Source organism: Falco peregrinus, chromosome 13 (assembly GCF_023634155.1).
Source record: "Falco peregrinus isolate bFalPer1 chromosome 13, bFalPer1.pri, whole genome shotgun sequence".
NCBI classification, from domain to species: Eukaryota; Metazoa; Chordata; class Aves; order Falconiformes; family Falconidae; genus Falco; species Falco peregrinus.
In genome coordinates this window covers 8,497,858-8,512,507 of record NC_073733.1, presented here as the reverse complement: position 1 = coordinate 8,512,507, position 14,650 = coordinate 8,497,858, and the positions used below count along the sequence as shown (strand labels likewise).

General features: G+C 40.3%; 1 protein-coding gene across 1 annotated transcript; it reads right to left on the bottom strand.

The window, feature by feature from the left end:
- Positions 1–1,849: 1,849 nt before the first annotated feature.
- Positions 1,850–14,639, bottom strand: FAM199X (family with sequence similarity 199, X-linked). Its single transcript, XM_055818091.1, has 6 exons — positions 14,326–14,639; positions 11,239–11,458; positions 9,377–9,526; positions 8,878–9,039; positions 7,534–7,794; positions 1,850–6,612 (listed from the first exon to the last, which is right to left on the bottom strand). Exons 1-6 carry the CDS (start codon positions 14,511–14,513, stop codon positions 6,442–6,444), a joined length of 1,152 nt encoding a protein of 383 aa, XP_055674066.1. The 5' UTR covers positions 14,514–14,639; the 3' UTR covers positions 1,850–6,441.
- Positions 14,640–14,650: the final 11 nt, after the last annotated feature.

The window sequence follows — 14,650 nt, the reverse complement described above, 5'->3', positions numbered from 1 at the left end:
GATATGAATGTTCTGGAAGGAGGTAAAAAAAATTAAAAAAAAAAAGTTTTCTCTCTGGCAGGACACTGGATACTTAGGAACACACACAAAGGATCTCAGGAAACCAAATGGTAATTATTTCTGGGAAATGTCTGGATCAAGTGGACAGCTCAGGCCAGTAGTAAGAGAGGGCTGAGGACAGCAAGATCAGAGCCAGTGCCATCTTTCCCTGCCAATTTAGTAAGGGAAGTTTATCAATTTGTTTTGCCAGTGTGGAAATTCTGGTCCAGCTTGTGTCCAGATAGCATTTGCCTATCAAATGAGACTTCCTTATCAAAGTGAAACTTGATACACTTGAGAGATAAATGAAGAAATGTTTAAGGAGGAATAGTAAGAGGTCTGTAACATGCAGTGTCTAGCTGTGACCACAAGACCTCACTTGACAGACAGGCAGCTGTTTCCAAGGTGTTAACAACTCATCCATGTACCTGTTACCTCTGTAATGAACTGCTGCATCAGGACCTACTGCGAAAATTCAGAAGTTCAAAGCAGACACACCACCTCACTGAGATCCTGTGATTCAGAAATCATAAGCATCAACTTCCCTGCAGCTGCCAGGTGCTACCCAGGGACCAGTAAGCCCTTACCATAAGTGACCACCACAACAGGTCACGGTCCTTGGCAATATTTCAATTTGTTTTGCTGCAAAACACCCTGTACTGTCACTCATGTTGGGGTGAAAAAAGACAAAAAACACAAGCAGGTTGCTGAAGAGAAGGCAAGGCACCACAAGAGCAATAGCTTCTGTAGCCTCCCAGTTGCAGACTCCACAACAGTTAGAAGGTCTCTTGATAGTTTACCAAGACTTGCTGTGATACGCAGTGTTTCTGCCCTCATCTGTCCCTCTCCATCCTTCAATATCTACAGAAACATGCTGGAATGGTAACATTTGGTCAATTTAAACTTCTCTAAGCGTCTGAGAGAATCAGCTTCCACGTTTGATGAGCCTTAGCTGGGATGAACAAGGCTGTTGAGATCCCCGAGATGCTGCAGACTTTCTGAACACTGAGGAAAACATCTTTATCCCAGTTATTCCTTTCTCAAGGTTTTCAGGATTTTTCCACTGGATTCAAGGAATTTTTGTAATAGCACACTTGACACTTCAGTATTGCAGAAGGCAAATTTGGTTCAGGGACAACACAGAATATATAGGCTGGCAAGTGTCCTCACTGTAGCCTGCTCAACACTGGTGACTGCAAAGCCATAGCCACTGCCACGTCCTTGCTGGTGCTGCACGTGTTGCGTGTGCATCACTGCAGCTTCTGGCATCCCCAAGCATACCTGCTTCTGCTGTAGTGAATGAAATCTGGATTTACAACAGTGGCACACAGGTGTCTGCATCATGAGCTGTAAGAGCATGGTGGGTTGTCAGTCTATAAGTCCTATCAGGGATTTTAAAAATCACAGGACAGGCGGTGGTTTGATGGCTATGGGTACCGAGGCTGATAGCAGAAGATTCAGAGTTACTGCTGGCAACGAAAGTGCTTAGACTTCCCATGCCCACACCTACATAGCATATATATTAAAAAAATCCTCTGGCACAGAAATCAAAACTAAGGACAGACAGCTTTCAGTACAAGATCTTGGGTTATACCATTCACAACAAGTAGTCATTTTCCTATGAAGCAATTCTGATCAGATTTTGTGGATAACAAACCACACTATTTAAGGAGGGACTGGTTTGCTTTCTGTCACAAAGAACACTTAACATGTGTGACTTTATCTGTACTTTCTGCCTGAACAGTGAGTATACAAGCCCTCTATGTAAATCCCCCTGCTCTGAAGAAGATACCACATAGTTTTGTCAGGATATCTTTGCTACGTCATCAATTTTAATTCCAACCTGTATTTCAATATGCACATAACTATTTTCAAATACAATGAAAACTTGAAATCAACAGCATCAGTCACCAGCATCGCATCTTTCAGTAAATCCTTCACAACCTCAGAAAAATCTCTATAAACATCGTGTAGATACAGAATGTACAGAGGACAGTTTTCTATACAAAAGTGCATTTTAGCAATACAATTAGCAGAGAATCTGGGGAAAAAAAACCACCTCAATTTAAGCAGTACCATATACTCTAATTTATGCCCCCATCTCTCCCCCCCAAAAAAGAAAAAAAAATCATCACAAAGTCCCACTTTCCCCTTGCTTTGGTTACGAACTATATTCAAGGCTTCAATATTACAATTTTTTTTAAATGGAAGAATTTATTTGTTATCTGGAAGTGTTTTAAATTTATCCAGATGAGAAAGAATGCAAGTATATTTAATCAGACTTAATAGTCAAAATAGACAAGCTTTGACTATTACTAGGATTTGCCCTTGGTAGATAAATGATCTTTGTAATCCTTAAATGGAAAATTGCATGTTGACTTGTCTTTTCTATGCCAAGAACTGCAAGATCAGTAAGCTAAGGAACATTAAAGCAATACATCTAACAACATTTGCCAAGAAAATCTGGCTTATAAGAATGAACTTCAAGAGCCCTCAAAACAGTCCAGTTTATTAATATTTATAGACTAATGCATCAAATGATTTCAAAGCTGAAAGTGTCAGGAGAAAAGAAATGGCTTCAGGCCATTCAGTGTAGATGAACAGTAAATATTGCCATTTTTATATTTTTCCATATTGTATATGCACCGTGATGTAAATGCATGTGATAAAGTTCAAGCAGGTTGGTTGGTTTGTTTTTTTCCCAGAGAATGATCTTCACAGGTTTCAAACCACAATATGAGAACTAAAAGTTAAGCCGAGGAAAGTCTTGCAAAGACTTTTCTTGCTCCTCTTTATAAGCACCCCATACTGAGAATACTGTAACAATCTTTTAATCTGTTTCCCAGATAAAGAAAAATAGATATTATCTGAACAGAGACAAAGGATGACATTAGATACACACACAAAAATTAGGTTTGTAGGCAGCTAGCTTTTTTCCTCATAGGTAAAATCATTCTAGAAAAGAATGTTCTCTATTGTTTACAGTCCTACTGCAATCAGACTTTCAGTGCTCCTTCTAAGCCTTTTTAGAGAAAAAGTTACCATGGAAGCAAACCGCTAATGTTATGGAGTGTAAATTGATTACATTCATATTACAGCGGGTACAAAGCACCTAGATATACAGCTTCAGTACCATGGAGACATACAGCTATGAGCTTTTTCCTGTTCGTCTCTCTTTTGCTTTTAATCTTGACAATTCTTATCTATAAATAAAAAGCAGAGATTTGAATCTTTTTTGAAAAAGTGCTAATAAGAATGCATGATTTTAGCAGTCTGTTACTCTTCTTTACCCATCTGAACCCAATAACCTGTAGATAACTTCCTGTAAAAAAAAAAAAAAAAAAGCAGCAGCCACAATGGCCAACACTCTCATCAGCAAGACCACGTTTAACTAAAATTCCAACTGTTGGACTAATGCCCCGGGTATCCAATACAAATTCATAGAATCCTAGAATTGTTTAGGTTGGAAAAGACCTTAAGATCATCAAGTCCAACTGTAAACTGAACACTGCCAAGTCCACCACTAAACCGTGTCCCTAAGCACCATGTTTATGCTTCTTTTGAATACCTCCAGGGATGGAGATTCAACCACTTCCCTGGGTAAGCATACAGCACATTGCAGGGAAAGACAAGAATCAGACAAAAACACCTCCCCCCTCCACAAAATGAGCATGGCACTAGAACCAAGAAGGATGAGAAAAGGGGAAAAAAACCCAGACACGTGGAAGTATGTGAGAACTCCTGAATCCCACAGCTACTTCAGGCCAGATTCTCTGAGGTGCCAAGCATTTGGCAAAGAGAACATTCAGGTAAGCAAGGTATTATTCTGCATTCTTAGCAGAATATTTGGAGTTTTGTATTCTTAGGTTATAAGCATCTGGGACTATGAGATTACAGAACTATAAATTATTACCATGCAGCCCCTGGAAACCCACTCTTTATTGTTTTAACTGTCACACAAGTGACTGAAGTACCCAGCTGGAGACAACATACCACAATCAGCTACTGTGGCACTCAGGACTTTTTGATCCAACATCACAGACGAGGAACTGGACCCATTTAATCGCTTGGATTAATTTATACTCACATGCTTACCACTAAAATCAAGATGGAAATACTATCCTCCTTCATTTCATGATCTCTGGCAGCTAGTAGACAGGTGACCAAAAAGAACTGTACCTCATCAAAATGAGGGGGTCTTCTCTCAACAAATCCTAAAGGATTTTAAACTCTGAAGAGCTGCTGAAACAGAATAAAGTGACACACTTTCATGCTCCACCACTCTGAGATATTGCATCTTTCTTACATTTCATTTCAGTCTCAATTCTCTACAGCACTAAGTGTGCATTTTTCTTCAGAAAAAAAAAATCACATTTCAAAGTCACTGCAGAAAATAAAGGTTGTACTGAACTGTGAAGTGTACATACAGTGAGATGTTTCATGATGAATTCATCCATTACAGCCATGGTAAGCTGCAAGAGCTCAACAACTGCACCCTGAAATTAGCCGTATTGACAGCAATTCATTTTTTTCTTCCATCCAAGATATTTAAAAGAAGCTCCACATTTAAGTCAATCTAAATTCTCAGTAACTTGTATGCTATTAAGAAGGTTTTGGTACTTTTTCTACAGGAGGGAGGGAGGTTTCAAGCAGCTATAGTGCAGTACAGGCAAATACGGACAGGTAATGGTCACTGCTGGTTAGCGGCCAAATAACTGACCATAAAGGATAACTAACATTTGAGTTCAAAATGAGTTTTAAGTGGCTTTTAATCAGCCAATGGCCAAGTCTGGGTACCTGCTGTCTAGCAGCAGCAAGAGTGACTAAGTTCACACATACTAGTTTGACTACAGACCTTTTATTTCTTATCAAAGCCCTTTCAGAGGCCATTGTTCAGATATTTTACAGGTCAGTTTATTTTGAGGCTACAAGGAATGCCACTTCTGAATGAAAAATACGTCAGCTGTCAGGGCTAATAAGTCTGTGCAGGACATGCAAAATGAAAATGAGTAGTTCTATATAAAGCTGACCATGCAATTCTGCAGGATTGTGCTATATTCTGCAATTACAGGCACCTACGGGCTCCTTAATTCACAAGTGCAAAACAAAAGTAATGAAGCACCAAGGCAATGAAAAATTAGTTCCTAAACTCAGAACTAGAAAATAATTTTATAACCTTTTAAGTTTCACATTGAAATTGAGAAGTATTATTTTTATCTCAGCTGTGGGGGGAAGGAGTTCTGTAACAAGTACTTCCAAGATAAAGACAAAGGTCACCTTACAGATTGTCAGAATTAGGAAACAGGTTAAAACTACTTTTATCTCCCTACTCGAAAGCCACAATTTTACCTCGTTTTCTTAGCAAGAGAAATTTCAAAAGCAGATAGACAACAAAAGGACAATTCTGAAACATGTAATGGTGTAACAACCCACAAAGAAGACACATCCTCAACTAAACATACAATTAAAAAGCACAGCTGCATTAATTAAGTTCTCCTGCCAACCACATGAATCTATTTAGATATGCTTCTGGGGAAAAAAAAAAAAAAAAAAAAAAAAAAAAGTTGTGTGCCGCTTGTTTGCACTTCTCTTTCCAGTAGCATTTTTAACTTATTATTAAGTAGTGTCCTAGACAACTGAATTGCAGATTAGTGTTTTTATTTGAATCTTTTCATAGTAATACTAGGGATGTACTGATCAACCATTAGTAACAACCATACTATAAGATATTGAGCAGCAAAATTAACTTTCCAAAGACTAAGCTTGCAAATCGTTTTTTTGAATTCTAATTGCTCCCTAAAGAACTACGTTATTAGGCATTATCTGTGTTACAGATTCCCTGCATCAGAAGCCCTGCCTCTTGTTTTCTGTGCAGTCTCGGTTAAATTGCAACTTCTAGAAAAGGATTTACCACAGTACTTCGATTTTGTATGATCCAAGAGCAAGACTGAAGAAACCCCTATAGAACTAAAGAGTTTTTCCTCATGCTGAACAATCTTCCTAATAATGGGAAAGGAAGACAGAACAAGCCAAGTGTAATATTAACTTCAAGTTGGAAAAAATAAAAAAGCTGAAGCATAGTGATGCATGCTTAGTGTCATTCAAAAGCAGCCCAGATTTATGTCTTCCACATAAGTCAGCGTGTTAGCCAAGTTCAACTTTCCTTAAAATTGTATCTATTCAGCAGCTTTTCAGATGATAGTTAAGTTTCTGAAGTCTTTGTTGCAAAATTAGTCTCAAAAAGCTCGTTACTCAATACTTAGACCTTCTTAGCAAAACTACACTTGAGAAAAGATCTGGTTTATATTGTTAACACTAATCAAAATTTGGTCAAGAAATAGATGTAAACAATAAGGATAATACATTTAAGGCTTAGAAAGAACACTGATAAATTCACCCCTGTCACATTAAAACATCCACATCTCCTTCATGGTCCTCCTCAGTCACTTTTAAAGAGAGCACTTCTTCATTAAGAAATAATCCACTCAGTCTCTCCTTACGGGCTTGTCTTTGTTCTTTCAGCTGTCTCTTGCGTAAGGCCTTTTGCTGTAGCTTCCGTTGCTTGGAACGCTTCTGTCAAAATATAGAAGACAAAAAAAATAAGATTTTTTTTCTGTAGATTAGAAACCACCTTTAAAGAGGGCAAATATAAGTTAACTCTAACATAATGTCTGCTCTGAAAAATAACTAAAATGAATACTCAAGAGGTGGTGTAAACATTTATCTGAAATCGTACCCAACAGGAAAATATCGAGACCATTTACCACAAGGGAGTTATGAGGCACAACATCACCCTGTGATGTTGCATAGCTGAGTCTTTGATCAGAAAAGTCTTTATTGTCAGGGAAATGTTACAGTCTTACAGCCACCACCTGAGATGCTGAAAAGCAAGCAGGAACTGCTCCTCTCACCCACAAATGAATCTGAAATTATGGCAACAGGACAAGTGCCACAGTACTACTTTAACTGCAACGTGCTTCGGTAGGTCAGCCCTCACTATGTAATCTCATGAGACACATTGGAAGAATGAACTGAAGAAGATTCAAAAAGCCTGATGAAACTTCTAGCTGGGGAAAAAACCCAACACAACAAAAAAAACAAAAAACCCACAACCAAAGCAGTCTTTACTAGCCAGAAATTATACCTAGATTAGGTTGATCAATCTTGAGTAATTTTTTTTTTTAAACTATGAACTAAGTAAAGATGCATAAGCCTATATTCAACCCCCACTCATATTATTCTAAACAAAAGTAATGAGAAGACCTACTACATACAAACATCAAGCTTTCACTTAGAAGTGATGGGAAGAGCAAAAGTTTAAATTCCTTATGGTCACATCAGAGGAAAGAGTCAGCATTAATTTAGCTAGAGAACTTCAGCAGATCCTCGGTGACTAACCATGCTCCTTCAGTACAAATAACCCAGTTACAACCACATACAAAACCTTAACGAGTCAGACAGTTTAATACATATGTACATAGTTAGAAACTTTACTTTTGAATCCCGGATTCTGTCTGCAGCACTTGTGGACAAATTACTATCACTGTGCGCTCGACTCATGTTGGCGCTTGAGTTTGAAGCGGAGTTAGCGACACTAGAGCCACTGCTGCTCGCTGAGCTGACCATGCTGGCACTGCTGCTGCTGGCACTGGCACCGCTCACACCACTGGTACTTGCACAACTGTAGTTACTCCTCTTCCAGCTTTCCCTTGCAGATCGTTGACGAGGTCCATGCTCCTTGATGTAGTTTCTCACCTTTAGAACAGAGGCATCAGAATTACTACAGCCTGATAAATACCGCACTGAGATACTGACAAAAAACAGAATATGGCTACTAATAATGATCAAGTCACTGGACCAGTTCAGTTAGCCTTTTAAAGCATTTTGCTGTGGTGCTTAAACCCCAAGCCATCTGGCAGTCATCAAGAGATCTTAACTAAGTTAATACTGATTTCATTATGGAAGGAAGAGAACCAAGTAACAAGGTTTCGGGTTTCTTCCCCTCTCCTGCCCACCAAGTCTTCTAATACACAACAGTAAGTTGTAACACTAAACAGGAATATCAGTGAAGTTCAACTGAACTAAGTTGTTTAACTAGTGTGTCAACCCCCTTTATTTTGCTAGGTATAGTCAAACAAAAGTGGGCGTAAGGAAAGCAGTACTTTTCTACTTTAAGATGATACTCATAAAATGTTTGAAATATGCAACAGGCCAAGCCCACAAGAGCAGTCGATGTTTTCCATTGTCAATCTTTATCATAATCACAGACTAACACTGAGGAGTTCAGCTTGTTTGGACACTGCATCTTTTCCCAACAACACATCAAAATAGTACAAAGACTAAGATGACAGTAGTATCTACCTACCACACGATTCAGGTACCCTTCTTTGTTGTAATTTGCATTTTGTAACACTTTTAAAACACTTTTTTCTATATCCCTTTTTACATTAAATTTATGGTCTACCCCAACAAATTCCAGCCCTTTGGATTTTTCAATGCTAGTCTATCATCAGTGAGCAAACGGAAACCCTCCACCAGTTGACAGTCATGAAGTGGAATATGCTTTGTCATAAGCAGTACTGGGCCCATGGCATAACTCACTACACACACACCAGCTTAGGCTTAACATATAGGGAGAATATATAATTCACAGTCTTTCATATAAAGGTTTAATACATATAATATGCTTTTGAACTCTATTTTCCCTCATTGACAATATTGTGCTCTATTGTATCTTCCTATGATTACATATAAAAATTCATCACAACTCCGTAAGAGATTTTGCAAGACTTATCAGATACTGAAACCCTGAAGTCAAATGTACAAACCTTAACTCACCTGTTTCAGTTTTTCATCTGTGAGACAGTTCAATTCAATAATGAATTCACTATCCGTAGGTGAGATCTGAGCAGTAGGATCAATAATTTTAATAATATCAAGTTGCTCTCGAAGGCCCATCTCTGTACTGACTTTGCGACTCAAATACTCAATATATTCAACCTAGGACGCAAAGAAAGGCAAGTCATTTGAAGGTATTATTGATTCTAAATGAGTGACAGAAACAAGAAAGGACCAACAGAATAAAATGCACTGAAACACATTTCCTACAATTCTAGCCTCATTGAGTATCATCAAAAACTCAGGGTGAAAAAACCAAGTACACATTAAACTGCCTACTACAGATGCAAAAGACAAGAAGATTTAGTTTCAAGAATCCAGTAATACTGCACAGGTCTACACTTACACCTACAGCAATCAGTATGTCTCTTAAGATGTGGCACTAATGGAAAGTTCTTCTGTGTAACAGTTCTCACATAGGGAAAAAAGTCCATTTCACCTGTTCATCATTTGTCATTGCACTCCATGGAAGTTCATCAAGATTCCTATGCTTGTTTTTCTTTTTTGGAAGCAGACAAGGAGAGCTCGGAATACTAGGTATAACATCAGAAAGTACATCACTCCCACTTGTAATGTCGCTGCCAGGCAACTTGTAATAAGCAAGAGAAAGAACAAAGCCTTAGAATACAGTAGGCAGATTTAAAACCACTTTAACACTATTAACAATTCAAAACATACTGTCAAATCAGCAAAGCATCGCTCATCTACGGACTCTAACAAGTTCTTAATAATTACTCATAACTCTGGCAGTACCCCTTCGAATCTTCCAATAAACAGCAAGTGCAAACTCAATTCACACCATTCTCTATTATCAATCACCTTTTTAAAAATCTGCATTTAAGAAAACAGCCGAATCATGGGGCATTTCAACTGTTTCCCTTCTCCGTCAGTGTAAATCGTCCATTACAATCCAAACCTCCCATTTTAAAGCATAAGTCTAGTTTAAGGAAGATCATTTCAAAGTAGCTTTGTAATTTATACCACACCCCATAATCACACAAGACAATTCAATTAAAATCACCATCATTCTCCTGGAGGCAACTGCAGAACTTTAGTTAGCTTCATTTATACAACTGACATGTAATTTCTGAATGCAATTCCAGTTAAAGTGTGACAGCTGGATTACTCATGCTCAGATTTTGCCAGGTAACACCATAAAGAGCTACAAAAAAGACTATAAAATTCTACAAGTCCAATCAAGTATGTCTCTTAAGAAATGCTTGTTTAAAAAAACCTAGCTCCTAATCAAACGTGCTGTCAGCTAAGACATGGAAGATTGCTTCTTTTCAAAACAATCACCGAGTTTATCAGGCAATTAAGATTTCACAACTCAATGAAGCTCTACATCTTTGTGATCCCATGAGCGCTGTTCCTACAGGCTGCATTATACAAATGCACTTGTAACTTCTGTGATACAATACACAGAAAGACTAGCAGTTAGACTAGAACAGTAAGAAATTCAGAGCTAATCTCAGTCCACGTTATCTTAAATTGATTTGCATCTTCTGGAACAGGATTAGCACTTTTTCTTGGAATGAGTGTTTTCAGTCCTTATACTGCACTTAAAAGACTCTACAGGCTTTGACTAAGCTGTATGAAAAAATTTAAAATTATTCCTCAGTATATTCTGAAGCACCACATTTCCTACTTCAAAGTTATGTATACATTTCACAGCTGATTTAAGTCTATAATACATAAAAAGATTTGCACATCACAACTGAAATCTGCTGAACAAAGACTACCACCATAAATTAGAGATAGATGGCCAGGACTGCATCCAGTAAAGACTAGGAGAAAGGAGGATGCAATTCACCAGCACACTTTTCCCATCCTGGTGAGACAAAGTGAGCTCTGTACTCTTACTGGCAGAGAAAAAAAAAAGACGGAAAAAGGCGATGGTAAGAGCTTCTACATTTTACCTAGGTGCCAGGTGCATTCCAAAGGATTTAATCAGACCAAATCACTGGAAGCAGACATCTATAACCAGATTTCACTAGCAGAGCAGATCCTCAGAACAAAGGATCTAAGTTCATGGCTACAAGACACACGTCGATCACTAAAAATCAAACTACCACAATATGTAAGCATTCCTCTTTGAGAAGCTGATCTTCTGTCTCCCCTCCAGATTAAAAATGCTGGAATAAAGTGGAACAAAACATCATCTTTGTTGCTGAAGATTCAGTATCTGCTCTTACATTCAGTAGTTACCAAGAAACAAATGCTGAGGACTTTTCAACTGAAGTTAAACCCAGCACTTCATAATCTACACAAAATATTACATTTACAGTGGAACTAGTTTACCTGCCATTCAAACTCACTGTCTGACCAATCCCAGTATGTGCTGATAGAAGATGACACATCACTGCAGACACTGCCCTCAGGGAATAAATCAAAAGAGGTGAACTCCTGGTCATCCAGTAAAGAGTAACAGTCATCTTGATCACCAACTGAAACCGATGAGAACAACTCCTCACTGCATTCCGAGCTGGCTACGCTGGTTCCACAAGATGTCAAGTTCCACCTGCAAAACAGGACAGAACAAATAGAAAGCAGCAAACATATTGGCATCATGTGTCCTGAAAAATTATTTTAAGACTCACAAAACTATCTCAGCCTTGCTTGTCAGTAATGTTATACATTGATTTTATTGACGTTATAAATATGTGAATTTAAATTTTAAAGTATTTGTAAAGATCCATAAACAACACCAACGATAATTCAGTATTAAAAACAGCAAGGCAAAAATCCATATATTGTTAGTATAATTATACCTTTACCTTAATATATTAACAATTTCCACCCTAGAGCCGTGATTCCTGTAGTGTGTAAACAGTCTCCTTTTTTTGGTTGGTTGGTTGTTTTTTTAAATACACTGAGCTAAAAATACAATTTCCCCTATGTTGGGATACTTCAACTTCCACATAAATTGGAATATGCAAAACTAAGTAGTAAATCCATTGGACTTCAGGACAAATAGGAGTCAAAAAGAAATTCTAGGTTGACAATCCAACACAACACTAAGGCTTAATACGGAAATGCATTATGGATATTCGCAAGGCTCCATTATTCACTATTTTCAACACTGAATGCCAAAAATATTGGACATGCTGTTGGAATGAGACAGTGCAAGACTGGAAAATGATCTGTGTGAAAATTCTACCACGCCAAAGCTAAACACCCCCCCCCCCCCCCCAATTTAATTTAAAAAGCTAGTTAATGTTGCTAAAGGAAAGCAACTGAGGACTCAAACTTCACAGAACAGGTTTTTTATTCTCATTAGAGGAATCCAGAATTTATTTAACAAGCTCATGAAATTGGTCTCCATATGTGGATTTATTTCACATATTGGTGGAAAGTAGGTCGAGACAACTATGAGTCAGCACAGCACTGCAATACGGCCAAAACAATTTGAAAAGGGTTTCTAAAATTCACCAACACAAACCCACGCGATTAACTGCTGTTCCATCAGCCTATCCACTTCAGCCTGGCTCACTGGAAGAACATTTCTCTATCCAACTGCAAAAGCTGAGCAACGCCATTGCCCAGAAGGTACTCACCATCATTATTTAAGCTGCATACCAGGTTGGCTAAATACGTTTGTGATTGACTCACTCCCACATCTATTTGGCCAGCAGTGAATTTATCCAATGTTAAAGGCATTTCAAAAACTCTTCCTTTAGCAGATTCAAGAGACCTTACCCTCCCTCCCTTTCTGCTTCACTCACACACGTGCAATGTTTCACTAGTACAGACTTTTGTGGGCAGGGCAATCGATCGACATCAGTTGAATATGAATGTGGTGACACAGCCTGTTTTGAACACTACTTCAGTTTCTGTACTCATTAAATATCAATGAAAGGAAAGACAAGAGTGGATAATTTCCAGACCCATCAAAACACAGGAGGCGGCACAGTGGCTCTGCCACCAACCAACTACACACAGATGCTCCAGGTATGCAGCATCACTGCATGTACAGCAGTCAGCCCTCACCTTCTCATGCCTAGGGGGGAACCGCTGTGCTTGCTAGGGTGAACTGGATTAACAAGTGAGAACTACATTAAAATTACTTGTAACTTAAAAAAATTAGGAAGCCTTATGCGAACACCACATATTGAGCCATGCATCTGCAACAGCTTAGTGCAGGAGAGCGCATGTCCTTGCCCACAGAAGTGATATACCCACTCAAGATGCCTGGGTTACAAACCTGAGTTTGTAAAATGAGTGAGCCTGAATAACACTCTCAGTAAGTGAAAGGCAATCAAAAGAGAAACTTACAAAATGGATTAAATGCAAATCTGGCAAATATCACACATTTATCTTAGAGATATGCTAGGAAATACATCTTACTGCTGATGTCACAATTGGGTCTTATGATATAAGAGCTAGATCATGAAAGTGTATCACGTTGGATCGAGGCTCTTAAGACTGAATCATTTAAGAATCTGTAACTATGAGCTTGACGTTGTGAATGGCACTTTTTAAAGTGTAATTTCCATGATTTCATACAAATTCAACTGAAAGATTGCCTTATTATTCACTCTTCGTAATGGTGTAGTAGAAACACTTAATAACCAGTAAGAGTATCTTGCAGCTCAGCAACAGGGACTAAAACTATCCCACATGAATGTTCAAGACTGAAATCTCACAAGCTGTTAGCAGGGGAAAAAAAAAAGCTATTACTATATTCAAATTTAATACCACACATACACAGCAGCAGAATTAAGTTCTACAGCAAGCAGGACTGTGGTTTTGATTTTGTAAGTACAACTGGAAGTTTCTTTACAGAGCTGCATTTGCATTTTTAGAATCGACGTTTTCTACAGATTAAAGGCAGGATAATTTGCCCATAATTAGTAGCATAGGATGGGAATGCTTCTGCCAGAATCGGTGCAGCCACCAGGCCGCCTGACTTACCCTGAAGCTCCGCAGGTTCACTTGGTGCCCGTGCAAGGCCTGCTTTTAATTGCTGCACACACACCACCCTAGCTGCCCATCCTACAGCGCCCCAAACCTCCGTCTGAAGACGTTGGGAAGGGAATAAACACATCTTCAAGGCCGCACCGAGCTCACCCTGACAGCCGCAATGCTATTAACCGAAACCCGGCCAAACCCTCACAGGGCCCTGCCAGAGGCCGCACACCCCGGCGGGGCCCAGCCGGCCGGCTGCCTGCCGCCGCCGGGGCTCGCCACAGCCGGGCCCGCACCGGGCCGGGGAGCGGGGGCGAGGCAGGGCCCTCCTGCACGGGCAGCGCCGGCCCCGTCGCCCCAGCCCCGGGCCGCCCGCCCGCCCCAGCCCCCCCCCGTGGCATCACCGCGGCCCGGCCGCCCCCAGCCGCCTCCGTGCGCCGTGCGGGCAGCGGCCGGAGCCCCGCGGCGCGGCGGGCGGACCTGTTGGAGTGGAAGCGGTGCAGCGGGTCGGTGCGGTGGCAGGACGAGAGCTGGCAGCCGAAGTCGCTGACGTCCAGGCAGCCCTCCTCGCTCAGGCTCAAGCTGCCGCCCCGCGGCGGGTGCTGGTGCGAGAGCAGCGGGCACGGCTCCTCGGGGGCCAGGAACTTCTCGTACGGCTCCTCGGTCATGGCGGCGGAAAGGGCTGCGGCGCAGCGGGGAGGAGGCGGCCGCTTCACGCACACAGCAGCCGAGCCGCCGCCGCCATGAGCCGCCGGTCCCGGGATGCGCCTCAGTGTCGCGGCCGGCGCGACGGGCTTCTTCCGGC

Coding starts and splice junctions, on each gene's coding strand:
- FAM199X (XM_055818091.1), bottom strand. CDS start 14,513: ATGACCGAGGAGCCGTACGAGAAGTTCCTGGCCCCCGAGGAGCCGTGC. Junction 9,527..11,238: donor ACAGTGAGTTTGAATGGCAG/GTAAACTAGTTC, acceptor GCTTATTACAAG/TTGCCTGGCAGCGACATTAC. Junction 6,613..7,533: donor ACAGAATCCGGGATTCAAAA/GTAAAGTTTCTA, acceptor ATATTTTGACAG/AAGCGTTCCAAGCAACGGAA.